Source organism: Brienomyrus brachyistius, chromosome 4 (assembly GCF_023856365.1).
Source record: "Brienomyrus brachyistius isolate T26 chromosome 4, BBRACH_0.4, whole genome shotgun sequence".
In the NCBI taxonomy this organism is placed as follows: Eukaryota; Metazoa; Chordata; class Actinopteri; order Osteoglossiformes; family Mormyridae; genus Brienomyrus; species Brienomyrus brachyistius.
The window spans coordinates 5,249,162-5,266,822 of NC_064536.1; the positions used below are offsets into that span (position 1 = coordinate 5,249,162).

At 43.2% G+C, this 17,661-nt stretch overlaps 1 protein-coding gene across 6 annotated transcripts in view; it reads left to right on the plus strand.

The window, feature by feature from the left end:
- Positions 1–16,461, plus strand: part of st18 (ST18 C2H2C-type zinc finger transcription factor) — an 82,420-nt gene extending 65,959 nt beyond the window's left edge. For 5 of the 6 annotated variants that reach the window (XM_049012170.1, XM_049012171.1, XM_049012173.1 and 2 more), the window contains 11 exons: positions 2,956–3,195; positions 5,379–5,491; positions 6,253–6,315; positions 6,938–7,006; positions 7,518–7,580; positions 8,430–8,510; positions 10,353–10,574; positions 10,824–10,912; positions 11,554–11,657; positions 11,776–11,919; positions 13,522–16,461. In XM_049012170.1, the coding sequence (XP_048868127.1) occupies positions 2,956–3,195; positions 5,379–5,491; positions 6,253–6,315; positions 6,938–7,006; positions 7,518–7,580; positions 8,430–8,510; positions 10,353–10,574; positions 10,824–10,912; positions 11,554–11,657; positions 11,776–11,919; positions 13,522–13,662 (1,329 nt within the window). In that variant the 3' untranslated portion in view covers positions 13,663–16,461. Of the gene's footprint in view, positions 1–2,955; positions 3,196–5,378; positions 5,492–6,252; positions 6,316–6,937; positions 7,007–7,517; positions 7,581–8,429; positions 8,511–10,352; positions 10,575–10,823; positions 10,914–11,553; positions 11,658–11,775; positions 11,920–13,521 lie in introns of those variants that run through there. The other variant, XM_049012176.1, reaches the window with a different exon arrangement.
- Positions 16,462–17,661: the final 1,200 nt, after the last annotated feature.

Consider the following 17,661-nt stretch of genomic DNA (forward strand, 5'->3'; position numbering starts at 1 on the left):
CCAATCAGCACTAGGATTCATTAGCCGAAGTCTTTTATTCCCTCACATTGTTCCAGCTCCCTGTCCAATGCGCACCAGTTTGAAAGTTGAGCCCTTTGTTAAGTCCTGGTGGAGCCTGGCTCTAAGTAGGCCTTGTTGTGCCTTAACGCACCCCACCCCCACTCCTTTCACGAGAACGCAGATTGCAGCGCCTCCATTCATGCCGGGGTGGGCGTCCTCACCCTGCACCTGGTACAGCCCCGCATCCGCGCCATCGGTGGCCCATGAGGCCGAGCGGCGCCCCCCCCCCCTCGCTCGCTCTCGGATAGACGAGAGGACGGAAAGCAACGGGCTAATGGGAGAGGAGTGATAGCTCTGGGAGGAGAGGAGCCCCGTGGCTTAGACGCAGCACTACACTTCAGTGCGCTAATGACGTCCTGCGCCGTTATGATCGTCCCAGTTTTCCAGTCATATCATACATACAGCCAAAATTCCAAATGGCTAGCAGTTATATAGCAGTTAACTAATTTTAATTCTTAAGTTTTAACATATTTTAACATATTTATATCCATACTCCTCAGCAGCTAGCTTAATATATTTATATATATATTCATATATATATATATGTGTGTGTGTGTGTGTGTGTGTGTGTGTGTGTGTGTGTGTGTGTGTGTTACATAGGGTCCAAATGTCCCTATGTACGTGTTATTTTGATGTTGTGGGGACCCATTTTTCAGGTCCCCACAAACATCTGTGAACGCAATCAAAAAGTTAAAATGCCAAAAGTCCCGTATTTTGTTTGGTTACTTATGGTTAAGGTTAGGGCTGGGTATGGGTTAAGTTTTCCCCATAGAAATGAATGCAGAGTCCTCACAAAGATATAATCACAAACCTGTGTGTGTGTGTGTGTGTGTGTGTGTGTGTAAAAGCTAATGCCAAGTTTTTGCATTTTAGCACGTTAAGAGTTCTCTATTACACCAAGTAACATAGCATTCACCTTTGGGTCTGTCTCACTTATATAACGATTAGCTTTTAAAACTTTCATTGTGTTTATAGCTATAATTGGAAGTAGCTAGCCTGACCTACAGTGGCATGGATATATAATGTATGTTACATAGCAGTTAACGTAGCGTATGGCTATTGAGGAGGGTAACAATTGAGCGCTCCTATAGCTCGCTTCTCGCCGCTACGCCTGCCAAGGTTGGCCACCCCCACAATGCGCCACAGACGTGGCCCCGCACCAGGTACACCACGCGCATGAATTAAACAGCGTTTGCATGTTTGTCCCCGGCTCCGCTCTGAATCAGGAAGCATTTATGAATATGAAATGTTTGTTGTACACTTCTGGGAGCTGGGGTGTCAGGGAGAGAGGGAGGCAGAACTTGGACGACGCGACGGGTGACATAACCGTGTCTTTTTATCGACAGGAATAACATCTTTAAGAGCGAATGGTGAAAAACTTAACAGATGAATGTCGCTGGTCCGTGAAACGTTTCGAATCCACTGCTGCTTGAAAAACAGGTTGTCTCCCAGCGAAGAAGGGAAAAAAAAAAGTTATCACTCTGACTTACTGTGAAATTTTTGTATTGAATTAAAATTTTGGAGAGCTTGTGAGGAAACAATATGTTTAATGTGAGAGAATTGTGCAAGCCCGGGCATTGCAGGATTCATTAATATCGCTTAGTGGATGCTCTGTATCGTAGCACTGTTATTAAGTAGTGTCAGGGATGAGGGGAAGGAATTGTTGAAGAATGTATCATTTGAAATAGGTGCACTTGTAAATAGGTATAGATATTATTGTGCTGAGATATAGGTGTGGATGTAATTAGGTGTATATGTAAATAGGTACAGATGGATTAGCATGTGTATAGCGTAAGAGTTCAGAGGTCAGTTTCTACCCAGAAATAACGAGGCAGTCACAGAAGGAGGTAAAAGGAAAGCTCAGTATAGTCGCGTGTTCGTGCTGGTTTAGGTTTTGCTCTGGGATCGGTCCCTGTTTTGCCTGTAAATAAATGGAAGTCGGGAACATTCTGAGTGTGTTTGAGGTCTATACGACTGACAGAATCAAAACTGGACTGAGCATCAGCCGCCCCCGTCGTTTTTAACACCTACTTCAGTGCGCATCTGTCGGTGATGAAAACTTACGTCGCATTAAGCTCTTTTAATTTGGGTTTGACGGCAATGACCTAAAACCAGCAGTCCCAGCTGCCATCTTGGTGCCGCGTCCTAGAAAACAGATGACACAGCTGTCACCAGAAAACAATTGGCCGGCAATCTGGGCAGGGGCCATTGTGTGCAGGCTAACCTCATTGTCTGGTCCTTTCTAATCAAAGTCTGCGCACGCCAACTTCAGCTGAATCTGAAAAGCTTTTTGAGTTGTTTGCCCGGCTGAGTTTTCCGCTCGGTGGCAAGAGGGATCGTTTTTAGAATTTCAAGGCCCTATGCGATGGAGTGAAAGACCTGTTCCACACAACAGGAAGTTCACAGTTATTTAGTTAGTGTCTTATTTATAGCACTGACATTTTTTTCAGAACACCTTTAACTAAAATTTTTGGTCTAATAATTCTGGGGGGGGGGGGGGGGGGACCGTGGTGTTACTGTTGCCTCACACCTCTGGATTCGCGTCTCAACCTTAGTTGCGTGTAGAGTTTGCATGTTCTCCCCGTGTCGTCATGGGGTTTCCTCTGGGTTCCCCAGTTTCCCTCCACAGTCCAAAAACATGCTAAGGTGAACTGGAGTTGCCAGATTGCCCGGTGTGTGGGTTGCTGCCCCATCCTGGGTTATTCCCTGCCTTGCACCATGTAGCTTCCAGGATAGGTTCTGGACCCCCATTACCCTGCGTAGGACAAGCAGGTATGGAAAATGGGTGGATGAATAAATAATTCTCAGGGTTTTTAGAGTAAGTGAGAGTTTGAGAGAATGAACGAAAAAAAGAAAGCTTTGTGTGATTCCTGGACTCTTGTGTCTTTGACTCAGGACGGCCTCATAGAGGTCGACGAGAACGGCACGCTGGACCTCAGCATGAAGAAGAATCGAGACAGTGCCAAAGCCCCACCACCGCCACCCCCGGGGGAGTCACTGCCCACCCCGGCGTCCTCACCCACTAAGTCCGCCAGCGTCCGGGGGACCCCCGCCTTCTTCCAGGCGCTGTGCGAGCAGGACACCTGGGACACGCCGCTGAATTACAGCAAAGTGCACGCCGCACCAGACCGCGAGGTAAAGAGGGGTCACCCATGGCCCCTAGCTTTTCCCTGCATACACAGCTCGTCGCGTGAAGCAGCTGTTTAATTCGGTGACCAGTCATCCACTGAGTAATGGAACAGGAACGACGTGTCGTACGGCAACCGAACAGCGAGGCTGCGGCGTGACATTGGTGACGTCGGCACCTGATGTGCGACTGATTTGTGTTGCGCGAGTGCGACCTCATTTGAGACTAAACAATGCGAATCGCAACACCTCCTGCCACCTCCTGCCACCTCCTGCCCTGTTAGAGTACACCGGCTGCATTTCCTGCTGTAGTGCACCTCCCCGGATTCGAGTCATTTCGCATTTTTGACGTCAGATCAAAAGACTCACTGCCCTCAGGGGGGTCGGCGTGCCTTTTGGAGGGAGCCATGAAGGCGATAAACTTGTACAGCTGTGAAATCCATCAAACGGCCCGCAGATCAATAAAAATTAAATGTCGATAAGGCACCACGCAGATTCATTAGTGGCTAATGGTGGAGTAACCAGCCACGGGGGTTAGGGGAAGACTGAAGGTGTGCTGAGCCTCAGCCAGCCCTGGCGTACAGTCGGAACGTGGCTGTGTACCGAAGGCACAAAAGAGTGTTCGAGTTTTCTCAACTGAAAACTGCACGTTGCGTAAACGAGGCTCCTGTTTGCGTTATGGATGATTAATTGAGGTTAAATTTGTAGAATATTGATGGCCTGCACTAAGGTAAGAATGTGGAGGTAAACAGCAGGAACCAATACCAGTTTTAAATCAGCGTGTCTGTTTATCATTAGGTTGGTATTAAATGTAGGTAGTGGGCAAAGTCATGGAAATGCCTAGAAGGGTACTAATGCCCAGCACCAAATAAAGAGTAGGGTCATTCATTACCTTCAGTACAGCAGCAATGCACCTTCCTGAAATGCTGTCTTGTACACAAGTCCTGGACTGTGTGTAGTGGATTATCGGACCATTCCTCAAGAAACAAATTTACTCCTCCACCTCCATCATTGCGCACTCGTCTTGGATATACGTAGCTTCTCAGTGGCGACCCTGCCATGAATTCCCGCCTTGTGAAGCTTGCAGTATGCAGTGGTTGTTGAGATTGGGTCGCAAATGGTCTACATTTGAGGTAATTTTTTTTTTTAGCATTTAGTGACTATCCCGTCAAGTGTCCCTGCCGGCGAGCTTCGACTTGCGATCTCTTCTTCTTTTTCCCTGTTGAGTTTGTCCGTGTTTGGCATGCACTGTCATAATCGCTCAGGTTGGTCCTCTTGACACGTTAAATAATTCTGCAGCATTGTGACGGACGCACCTGTGATTCGACGCCAACTCTTTGGCCTCTTTGCAACTCTGTTAGCCGCATTGTGTTGCTTTGAAAACTCCTATATCAAAGTGCCGTGTGTCTGTCCGATTTCGTACCTCACACGTACCGCTAATTGGCATTCAACCTCACCAGACTCACCTTTGTAGCCGCATTTGTGCCTACGATTGAGTTGCTTCAAAGTTAAAGTTCTTTTTCATGTGGGATTTTCGTTATTTTGTCCACCTTGTCTTTGCTATTCATCTGTTGTAGCTGATATTATTTACCTGAATAAATATTAGAATGACCTTTTGCAAGATCAAACCTGACACAAAGCAAAAGGAATAGGAAAAAAAACAGGTAATTTATTTATAATTATTATTATTAAAAAAAAACTGCAGGTCTGTAGAAATGGGCAAATATTGTTTTGTTTGTGACAGTAGGTCTGTTTCGGGAATAGATTAAGCACAGTGATCTTTTGAGTGTAGCACCCATCTTACAGGTGCATTTCCACTCTAGGCGATTTGAATTTCTGTGTTTTAATCTGACCAAACACTGTGGACTCTTTATAATTCACTTCAGCATCTGGTGCTCTTCCATAGATTTCCATCTTTTAAAAAATGCTAAAACCAATGGTTTTCCATTACAACCACCAATTGTAAATGCCGGCCAGATTAAATCCGACTTTAAATGGATGTATGGGTTACTGTAAGCGTACTTAAGTATATTGATACTCGTCCTGTCTTCTGCTAATGTTTCAGGCTTGTATGGCCAAAGGCTGTTTTTTTTTATTATTTAGTTTTCATTTTTCATTTCCCAGCTTACTGTTTTAAAAGCGATGATATTTGTGTGTTCTTGACAATAGAAAATACGTTTTCCGAATTTCAGAAGGACGACCTGGACAGCATGGCACTGGAGGACAGAAAATACCATGGGGACATTAGCCTGCTGAGCCCCAAGTCCAAGATCCTCTCAAGAGATAATAAGAAGGAGCTGATGAGGTATAAGTCATGTGATTTAAGTCATGTGACACTGGCCTCCCCAGCAGAACTGCGAAACAGCACGGGAACTTATTCTGTACACGGCAGCCAGTGTTAACCCATCTGTGAATGCTTGTTCGAATAATGTTCGTAAAATTCAGGCTCTGGATTACTGTCCCGCGAAGCCTTTAATGCAGGCCGTTGTATTCGAGAGACCGTAGGCAGATATCCACTCTGTACCAATGAAAAGTATGGAATCCGTTGTCCACCACTGTAACCGATGTATCTGCAGGTTCTTTTGGAGGAGACTTGTATCTGTTTTGAAAGTGAGTGTATGTGTATGTATATCTTCACTCAAGCTTCCAAGTCTCTTAACCTTGTAGTTAGACCATGCATGTGTGCGCACTGGTAAAGCTTCGTAGTCACTGAGACGCAGTGCAGTGATCTGGGATCATCCCACTGTAGTCCTGAAATGCAAACTGCGGCCTTTTAGGAACTAAAAGAGGGCCTCTCTGGCACTGAGAATTTTAGACACTGTCTCCTGAAATTCATTTTTTCTACTAAAATTTCCTGCTTTACTAACTTCACAGTGATGAATGGTATGCAGATTTCCAATCTATTATTATTATTGTTGTTATGCTGAACACTGCATTGGAATTAACTCGATATAGGCAAGATATCACAAATAGAACAGTCAAAGTTGAAAGATGTGTAATAAAATTACACAAACTTTCTTCTGAATTCTTCTGCTTGAACCCTAAATACGATCATCTGTATTTTAGCTGCCCGACTCCAGGCTGTGATGGAAGTGGCCATGTTACGGGAAATTACGCCTCTCACCGCAGGTAATCCATTCTGAGATAGTTAGTCTGCGTTCTGGTGTTATAGGAATAATTCTTCAAGGAGCTGTGTTGTCCTGGTATATTTTTGTGTGGCCATGGATTTGATTCATTGATGATTATAATCACTCCTCGTTTAACGACTGAGTTCCGTTCATATGGCCAGGTCGTTAAACATAATGGGCGCTGAGTGAAAGTCACGATAGCTGAAGCATGCTTATGACTTTACTTCAGTCTACCCTACTCGATTTTGTTTCACGTGTGGTGTTGTCAGGCATATGAAATTTGGTGGTAAATGCGCGTATTGTTCGGGAAAATGAATTTTTCGTCTGCGTCATATTTGAAACGATGAGGGTTAAGGTTAACCGAGGTAGTTGCTAAACGAGGAGCGGTTGCAGTTTATTGATTGCTCGGTTGATCAGTCGATTGATTGCCTGCTTGATTCTCAGTTATAGCATCCTGTGGTTTAGTTGTGGATGAGCATACATGAGGTCATGCCACATAAATAATGCAGCTCCATCTTTCCAATGTCGGCCTTTAAAGTTATGATGCATAATTCTCTAACAGCTGAAAATGAAAATGATGCAATTGGAGATCTGTAACGGAAACTTTTTTTTTTTTTTTTTAGTGTTTCTGGCTGCCCGTTGGCTGACAAGACTCTCAAGTCGCTGATGGCAGCCAATTCTCAGGAACTCAAGTACGTATCACCTTCAGCTTTCTTTAGCATTAGCTCTGTAGAGATTCACAGTGTGGTTTTGTTGTTATTGAAGTTAAACAAGACGGAAGGCTGAGCAACAGAGCTTCCAACTGCAGTCGGCGCATGATGTAACTCAGATAACTGTCAGTCAGTAAATATGGCTTAGACCCCAATAACAGTTTACTAGGATCCAACTGGGGTGAATGCCTTTGCCATTTTATCTAATCAGGAGTCCTACAAAATATTCACATTTTAACAGCTGTGTATTTACTTCGTTAACCTGGGCTTTGCGTTCACTAACTCGACTGAACCCAGTATCTGTAACAGGCTCCATGTGTCACATATAAATTGGAAGTTATTTTCGTCCGAAATTAAAGCACTTTTTTTTCCAGAAAATGAGTCTGAAGGTGGTAGTATTGCAGTTATTCAAAAATTCGGTCAAGGTTAAAGGAAAAGGTCATCTGAGATGAGGAGTCCCTCGGGCCCATCTGTGCATGTGCTCTTTGTGCAGGTGCCCAACACCTGGTTGTGACGGCTCTGGTCATGTGACAGGAAATTACGCCTCCCACAGAAGGTAGGCTTTTTGGCGTAAACAATCAGAGCCCAGGCAGAATGGTGAGACAGGTCCAGTGCTGGCTGCAGATCTTCCACGTTTTCCTGCACCGGTGTTTCCCAATCTGGTCCTCAGGGAACCACAGACAGTCATGTTTTTGCTCCCTCCCAGCTCCTGGCAAGGAGCAAAAATGTGGACTGTCTGGGCAGGGAGCTCGGAGGGAGTAAAAACATGGACTGCCTGTGGGTCCCCGAGGACCGGATTGGGAAACACTATCCTAGACTGTAAGTAGATCAGAAATGAAAGCTGAATGCTGTGCATATTTCTTCATCACTAATAAGACAGTGAACTACAGGTCTTCCGCAGTGGTGGGGGCCACAAGTTTGACTGAGTGTTAGTCTTCAATGAAAATTCAACCAGCCATGCTCAATTCTTTGTTTTTGTCTTCTTTATTGTCACCAAGTAACTCTTAGTTTTCATCTTTAATAAAGTTAAAATGACCGAGTTCAGTGCCCTTTATGAATTCATATATTTCAATAGCAGCAAGGATGCAAATGTCCAGAAAGTCAAAATCGGCACGGAGACCCTGTTTTTCTGCACCACCATGTAGGAATGATATAGAAATATATTCAAGAGTCAGTGACGGGGCTGGTGACCTTGATGTGGCAGAAATACTAACGATCTTAGAGCTCACCATCATTTGTCTGTTTTTCGCCATCACACCGGACGTAGTGATTTTTCTTGGCCTGGGTCGGGACACCTAGTGATGCACCAAAATTATAATGTTATCGGGTGGATTTGAGGTGATGCCTCGGCGAGGTCAGACTCAGGAGTCCACCTGGTTCAGCTTGCTTCTTGATGGTTTCCCAGCCTGTCGGGGTGCCCCCGTGCACGGAAGGGAGGGATGAAGCTCACACCAAACAAAGACGACAAAGAGGACCAAGAAATGAAGTAAGGCTTCCCTTCCCTTCCCACACAGTGCATATCGTCATTTCTTTCTTTCGCTTGTCAACAGTGATAATACGTTTGTAGTCCTTTATACTTTTCCCTGAACCTCGATTAAAATTACAGTTCGCAGATTAGGATTTTAAGGCTGAAAGCCATTCTGATATTAAAATGAAATTTTAATGACTGCCTGTAAACATTAGTAAATTAACAGTTAAGAGGAGTCAACCTTTGAAAGATTCATTATTACATTCTCATTTAGAACCGATCGTGCTGCAAAACGCGCGTAGTTTGAGAGAGAGTGGGGGGGGGGGGGAATTAAAGACGGCGTCCCTCTTAATACCGTGTGGGTGTTCCTATAGGGGGCTGGTTACTTTAAATACCACCTTGTCCAACATCATATTACTCCATTATTAATGGAATTGATTGTTGCATAAATTCAAAGTTGCATGCGTGGGCCTCCTTCACTTTTACATCTGCAATGGCCTTTTTCTGTTTTAATTACTAATGCAACGTCAAGAGCTTTTAGGAATTATACTGGAAAGGATCTCGTGCACACGACTGGATGGAAAACAGTGGTTGTGCATCTGTGCTGTAATGCATTACCACATATCCCAGGCCTCGTGGCAGCCCTCATACACTGGGGGCCTTGTCATGGGGCCCACCTGGGTGGAAGGGCTGCTCCGACCCCAGTTCTGGTATGCAGGGCGGTGGAGCTGCGGGCCGTGGCGGACGGTGCTTAAAAAACGCCCAGTAACTGGCCTTCCGTGGTCTGCAAGTCTCTGGAAGGCCTTGGTTGAACAGTCACCGCTCTTTGAATAACCTGGTTATCCACATCCTTACCCCTGTTCATTTACTGCCACTAAATACAAAAATTTACGCAGAAAATCCCTCCAGATGTAACCTCCAACAATTTAAAACAGTAAATTTTAAATAAGCGGGGAAAATGTTTGTGTTGCTGCCTGCGTGACTGGGGCACAGTGGCGATACATTTTTTTTTTTTCCAGTTAGTTAGACTTAAATTTGTAATCAGCATTTCAATGGATTAATCAGTTTAATGGCTGGAAAATTCCTTCAGGCCAGTATATGAAGGGATATTTGTGGCTCTGATCACATTTCCAGTCATACATTTATTTTGATCTCTTTCTAAGGAGTTGCAATCAGGTTAATTCAGACGGTCTTTGTCTTCCGCCCACGTAAGCCCAGCCCAAGTCCAGCGATCGGCTCGGCGTTAATTACGCTGCGGCTTGCAGTGCACCACGTCCTCCCCCCAGAGCAGCCCAAAGTGAATTACACCAAAGTGCACCTTTAATACAGCGTGCAGAGCCCCTCCAGGCCTTAATCTTGTAGATGGTAAATTACAGGTACCAGATTATGAGGATTCACCCCAGGTTTTATCAAACCTGCTGTTTGTTTGTTTTTGTGTGTGTATGTGTCAGTACTCTTGCATTACATTTATTTATTTAGCTGGCACTTTTAGCCAAAGTGATTTAGAAGAAAGCTTGGGACCTGCCCGAATCCCGGGAGCAGATATGATTATCCTCAGCCAAACGGTCTTGAACCAACAACCTTTCGGACATTGAGACAGATCCCAAACCTGCTACACACAACCCCAGTAGATAATATTAAAAAATATATATAACAATCTACTGTTTATCAGTCATCATACAATCCAAGATCATGTATCTATCTTCCAACACATGTGTGTAACCAGAAGTGTGTACTGACTACTTGTTCTTTATTTTCGTATAAAAAGAATCATCAGAGGCCTCTCCATAAGGGAACAGATGCAATAGCAGTGAACGCATCCTCTTGTTTTTTTTTTTTTTGTTTTTTTTTTTGTGCTAGATGTCCAGTAATTGGTTGCGATGGCCAAGGCCACGTACTGGGTAAATATACATCCCATCGCAGTGCCGGAAGCTGCCCCATTGCTGCCAAGAGACAGAAGGAGAGCGCTATTAATGGATCTGCCTTCTCCTGGAAGGTCTGCAAACAGGAAGTGCCCCACTGCCCACTGCCAGGCTGTAATGGTCTAGGTCACGCCAATAATGTATTTGTCAGTCACCGAAGGTAAGGCTGAGTTCACACTCAGGCCGCCGTGCGTCCTCCTCTATTTTCGTTTCAGTTATATATTCTTTATATTTGTATGCCTCCGTCGTATTATCCTCGGGGGCCAGGGGGGGTGTCACAGCCATGCATCCCGCCATGTTTTGTCACGTCCAAAAAAAAGCCATGCTATTCTGCCCTTAGCCAGAGGTACAGCGTCCACGTCTGAGTAAGTAACCACCCTGTGCCGGGCTCCTCATTCTGTCCTGACAGTCTGTCTGGGTGCCCGCTGAACGCTCAAACCATCAAGAAGAAGCTCTCAGGGGACGAGATGATGACCATCAAAGTGAAAGCAAGCAGTGGTGAGTCCCCCCCCCCCATCAACACGAATCCCAGCAAACCTAGAAACCCTAACAGAGAAGGGCCCTTCTTAATCAGCTCTTACTGAAATTTTCTGAAAGACTTGGACATCTGAAAGCATTTGTATATTACATAAAATTACATAAATTACATAATATATACAGGCAGCGATCGACTTGCGTAAATCCGACTTAACTGTTTACGTAAAAAATATCGGAGATATATAGTTTACGGAAACACTAACACCAAACGGCACTGTCAAGAAATACTTCTGAATAAATTTATGCTTTTATCTTTTCATTTATGCGACATGTATACATTTTTTGCTATCAGGTCTGCTGAGGTAAATCCGACTTGCGTAAAATTTGCACTATGTAAGGGTTTGTGGAGCGGGTGACTTGCGTCCGTCGTGTTGTCTGTACGAGTGTTACCCATGGGTTTCTTACCCAAACCACTCAGTTACAGCTTGAGTTTAATGCCCGTGACCTTCAGACACTCCATTTGCTACTTGCAGGATGGATTTATCTCTGAAGGATGTGTTTATCTTTCCATATTAGTTAAATATTTACTGTTGAAACAGCAGAAAGCACCGGTGTCTGTGTGACAGCGCTGATCGCTGGGGCTTCCCGTTGGTTTTTTGCAGGCATAGAGGGAAATGAAGACATGCAACACCTGGACAACGAGATCAAGGAGCTGAATGAATCCAATCTGAAGATAGAGGCCGATATGATGCAGCTGCAGACCCAGGTGGGCCACCGCCGTCGACCGTGAACCCCCCCCCCCCCCCCCCCCGCACCCGCCAAGCCATGCTTTAATCCATCCCCCCTCTGCCGTGCCAAGGTTTAACCCCTCTGCCACCCCACAGATCTCCTCCATGGAATGTAATCTGAAGACGATCGAGGAGGAGAACAAGATGATCGAGCAGCACAATGACAGCCTCCTGAAGGAACTGGCACGCCTCAGTCAGGCTCTCATCAACAGCCTGACCGACATCCAGCTGCCTCCAATGGTATGTGCGTCTGCCACCTTAGCTGATGGCCCAGCACAGGCTTCGGACCTCGAGGGCCCCGGGGGTACGCAAAGAAGGCCTGAGGTTCAGTCAGTACCTTCCCCTTGAAGACCGGACCTACACAGAGACTTACAGCAACCTACAGCCTAACTTGTACTTTTTAATATAATCCTCAAGGGTTAGTACAGGAATAGCAATTCCTGTAAAGACTTTACCCCATGCAGCAACTCTAGAAACTTCCATTTTCCTCTAAGACTTAGAGATGCAAAGCCACGTAGTCGGACTCAGTTTGGTGTTTATGAGCGTAAAGGTCATAATGGTCGGCAGCTTCCCCAAGCCATGGTGCGTACCCAGAGTTTGCTCTCTGGATCTGTCCAGTCACAGGCTTCAGTGCATCCAGCAGATTTCTGAGGGCAGCTGCATGAGCGCCCCCTGCAGGCTGTCTGGTACCTCCACTCATAGCAAGTCCTCCCTTGGTATTGGCTAAAACTGGTGTCAGGCTAACTGCTAGCGATTCTATATTCGAGCAGAAATCCACCTTCATCAGACCATTCTTATGTACTTCCCTCTGTCCTCTGTGATAGGAATGTAAACTAGGTCCCACTTATTTATTTCTTTAGCTAATAATATGAGCATTCTCAGGTTTTTTTTTTTATTCTGGCACAAGGATCACAGTCCTGAGTTTCTATACATTGGTGAATCTCACACCTTTACCTTTTTATAGCATCGGGGTTTCATGGGAAAGTGAGATTCACAGACCAGGGGGGGCTTTTTATGCAAATGTGACGACACCGAACGTTCTTCAAGCTCGATCGCGTTGATTGACAGAAGGAAACCAGAGATAGGTGAGGCGACTGTCGTCACGGAGACCAGAGAAACACTGACAGGTTGCCCGCTGCGTACATTCCACCTGCACTGCAAATCTGAAAAAAAAAAAGGTCATGTGATCACGAGCAGCAAGGGAAATTCTCCGGGAAAAAGCGCGGCACAGTTAGTTTACCCAAGGTGCATTTCTGCATGGTCTGCCTTGGCTGAATGCAGGAGTATCTGGGGATGGAGAGAAGGAAAAAAGAAAACTTAATATCACTTTTTGGCTCCAGTTCCCATCTAATTCAAAACCAATTTTTCAAGAATTCCAGAGAAGCTGCAGTCCACGCAATCCATGCGTACAGCCTGTATGACTAATATATTAAAAAGAGCCCCCAAGGCTACCTGTTTGCAGCCATTTAAACGGATGTCATCCTACACAGTCTGTGCTCAAATGTACTTAAAGCTCTGTGGGAATGTGCGTTTGTCAGGACCAATCTCAGAGTGAGGCACTGAAAGGAAGCTGGAAGCTGCATTGTGACTTGATTTTCACCAAGCCCGAGTGTTGTGACAGCGAAGAGCGCAGCGATAAATTTGTGGGAGGAGTAATCGGCAGGCCTGTCGCGAGCGGTGCAACGCACCCTCGTTGTTTTGTCTCCGCCCGGGACCATGTCCATGGCTTGTCAGGGAAGCACGGCAAAAGCGCGCTGAGCAGCATAGATTAGCCCGGGTTTATTTAGCTACCTGTGAGTCGGCGATAAGTGCACTAATGAAAGGAACTGGAATGTTCTGCAGGGGCCCATCTGTGAGCAGAACTTCGAGGCCTACGTGAACACACTGACCGACATGTACAACAACTCGGAGCACGACTACTCGCCGGAGTGCAAAGCTCTCCTGGAGAGCATCAAGCAGGCAGTCAAGGGCATCCATGTGTAAGCCCCGCCCCCCGCCCTCCCACCAGCACCACGGCGCACCTTAGAGTCCCTTCATCCCAGTAAGGAGCACTGGTTGCATGTTCAAGAGACTTTTCGGGATGCATTTTCTGTTTCACAGCAAACATATTGCACTGAATAAAATCATACCAGCCGTGATATGTTAAGGACTTAAAAAGCAATTTGCATTACTTATTTATGTGACGAATTTTTATCCCCTTGCACTTAATTTTCCTGTATTGTTTGCTGTAATCGACTTCTGTATTTATTTGTATGTATTACACATTATTATTTATTGTCTTAATTTATTTTCCCACCCAATGTTCTTCTTGTTCCTCTTCCTATTATTATTATTATTATTATTATTATTGTTACTATTATTATTATTTATTAGCTCCTACAACTGATCATTTTTAAAAAGAACTTTTAAAACCATACAGCTGCTAACTTGATGTTTTGGACAGCAGCCTGACTCTCCGCACACTGTAAATATTTTAGCACCTTCCATTCTAAGATATTTCTCATAGGGCTTTTTTATATTACGTTACGTCTTTTATTAAGAAAAAAAAAACAAAAACGTCAGACTTAATTTCTGCCTAAATTATGGTTCGTTGCTGCCACCTAGTGGCGATGCATCCTCCAGTCTTTAAGTGAAGCAGACGTGCGAAATAACTCGCTGGGAATCATCGTTTTGGAGAACGTTAGAGAAACGGTTTCAGCAGCATAAGTTGTATATTTGAAATCCACACGGAGTCTCACACGGAGTTAACAGCAGCATTCCTCTCCTGTTTTTGATTACCCGAATGTCTGATTTAGCCTCCGAGCTGAGGCGCTGGGTCCTGAAGCTACCAGACCGTAACATCACAGTCTAGGTCTTTATTTTTGTCTTGAACTATATTGATATGAACTGCCTTTTGTGTGCACACGTGTGTGTGCATATATGTGCCTAACTGTAAATGTGTACATGAAACATAGTTTTCACTGTTTTGTGGTACAATAGTATTATGTGAAATGGTGTCTAATTTATTATACAGTACAGTTATTTTTAAAAGAAAAGAAGTAGTGAGGTTTTTTTTCTAGCTTGAAAGCGCTACAGTTTTTACTGCATCCTAGATTTATAATCACACAGTCTAGTAGGATACCATACAGACCGCCAGATCGCTTAAAGTGCCACAGGTGGATCTAATCCGTACGGAATTTAAATTTGTTAAAATTCCCACCTTTGGAAAGTTTTCGAAAGTAGAATAAGATTGATGTGAATTATAACCTGATGGATTGCTCTGTGAGGCTCAGATTCAACTGGCATCCTGGTTATAAAATGAGCCGCAGTGTAATTGGGGATATGGTTTCCGCGGGTTCCCCACGGTGACAATTACGCCTGTGGTTCGAACCGACCATGTGGACATAAACTGTGCTTTGCAGTTCTGTACTGTATTCAACGGCTTTAAGACACACCTGAGGATATTGACGTTAGTCTGTATGTATGAAAGCTGAAAACGGCTATTTTTATTTCCAGTTTTTCACACATTATAAAGGAAATCCTGCATTTCACATCCCGGAATGCCCGATCAGAGGCTCTGCTCCTAAAGAAAGTTTTGCCAAGGTTTCATTTTTTTAAATGTGTTTATGAATTATTATTATTATTTTACTCTTTCCTGTGGAGAAAGCTGGAGTTACGACTATCGTTTTATCTCCGACAAACGACACGCGGTCGTCCGGCGCGTGCAGAACACCGCCGCGCGCGGAACCATGATCCTGTTTTAGTCACTTTTTAATTACAGGGTTTCCGCAGATGATAAGATTGCATTTGCCAAATGAAGATAATGTCGTTATTCGTGTAGGAAACGCTCCAAAATATGTATGCAACTCAACGTACTGATAAGTTTCACAGTGCTCCTTGAATGTCGTTTACTTTTTTTTTTTTTTTTAAAAAAAAGATCGTCTTGTTTTTAACAGGATTAAAATGCCGCCGTTTGTGTTTGTAAAGATGACTCAGTTTAAATGGAACCCTTTTTCCAACTTCTGTAGTACGCCAACCCATAAAAACAGGTATTAAGAACCACAGACAACCTTTCAATGTTTTACTGGAATTACTCATCCGATATGTAATTCACCTTAAAGTAAATAACATTTTACTTTGATGTATTGAACTGTTATTTCCACTGTATAATATTTAAACATTCAACTGAATACAAAACCTTTGATGATGGTTTTATTACATGTTAAATTTTTTTTTTCCAAGAACGTGTTGGTTAACCTTGCAAAACTGCTACACAATGAGGTAGACTAGGCCTATACATTTTCCACTATTTAAATTAATGAAATATGTCTATAAAACCTTCCACCTGGATGAACAATGGCTTAATGCAAAGAAATGTTTTATTTTATACAAAAAGAATCAACTCATTAAATTGTAATTTTAATAAACTTTATCAGCAATTTTGTTGAAATTCATGATAACTGTATAACTTTATAATTCTGCTTATTTATTTGTAATTGTTAATATTTAATTTATATGCCACGTATTGTTTGCTCAGGAAGTTTTGTGAAGAATATTTATTTTTTCCCTGTTTGTACTTGATGTGTTTTGTAACGTGACCTGGATTTTGTGTCGAACGATATTGGTACTATGAGACTGTATTGTAAATTAGTTAATTTCTTTTTAATTAAAATGAGTTATGCTTTTTTTTTCATTTCAGGTAGTTTGTATATGGAGGTTTCCCGAAACTTTTACTATTTCAGAACAGATATGCGCTGTGTTGTACAGTTTGTGTATGGTAGAAATAAAACTTTTCAAATGGTCTGACGTGTGAGCGTGTAAATGCACAACTCGATGTTATCCGTAACCGGAGGGCAGTCTTCCGTAATTCAGCCGCAACTGACTTCAAGGGTCTTTTACATGCACTTGAATTGTTTGTACTTTGGGATGTATTCCGTTTTATACGCATTTTTGGCCGCCCTGAAGTGTTCAATATTTCTTCAGTAATAATAACAACAAAAGTAATAATACTTTTGGTTTAACATTAAATGCGACTGATTGCCCTTTCCACGAGACAGAACACGGCCATTCATACAGCTTTCTTTGTTTCGTGGTAATAGAGTTGTGCAAATGTTCAGACTAAAACCAGTCCCACGTGATTTATCAATTGCTGTTTACTTTTTCTATTAAAATAAGAACAGGCGGCACTGTACATGCATGTAATTGTAAAAACGACCTCATAGACATTAAGATGAATGATTTCATTATTGCAAAAAATAGTGTGTTTTTTCTGGCTCTCTGATATGGACCCAAGACAATCAACCAAAAGCAATTATTACGATAAATAGGCCTTAATAAAACAGACGACGTTTCGCTGATAAAATCGTTAGCATTTTTATATCTTACATTTTTGCCAAATATATCTGAACCTGGTACTTAAGGCAAGTTCCCAATTTTTTTTCGAACTTTAAAATTACCTGCAGAGTTACACCGAACCGGCATTTAATTAAGAGGATGTTCATTTGGCTGAATGGTTTCTAATTTTCAGTCAGTATTCCGACTAAGACGTCTGATAAGCATCTTTTCCTAAACACCATACCTGTTAATATCAATGCTGACCAGGAGCTACGCTTAAGTTAAAAAGGTACATTTTTGAAGACTGTATTCTTTTTTTTTAATGATGCCCAACATTTAAGCTTCTTTTAGAAATCTAGCTAACTTAAGTAAACGTTTTAATTGCAACCCTAACCCTCTCTTACTACTCTGTGCACAAATATTCCACCAATTGCATATCCGAATAAAAACAAAAATATAAGTAAGTTTTACACTGCCAAAGCATAGCCACTAGATGGCAGACCGAAGTCATTTTTTTCTATTCCTGGAAGTATATTTTACGTAATTCGTGGGAAAATCAATAATCATGTATAAAACAATACAATGAAATATGTATGACATGTGATTTGATGAAACGTTAAAGTTCATCAATTTTAAAGGCTTAGAGGTTGGTTGTTAGGAAAACTGCAG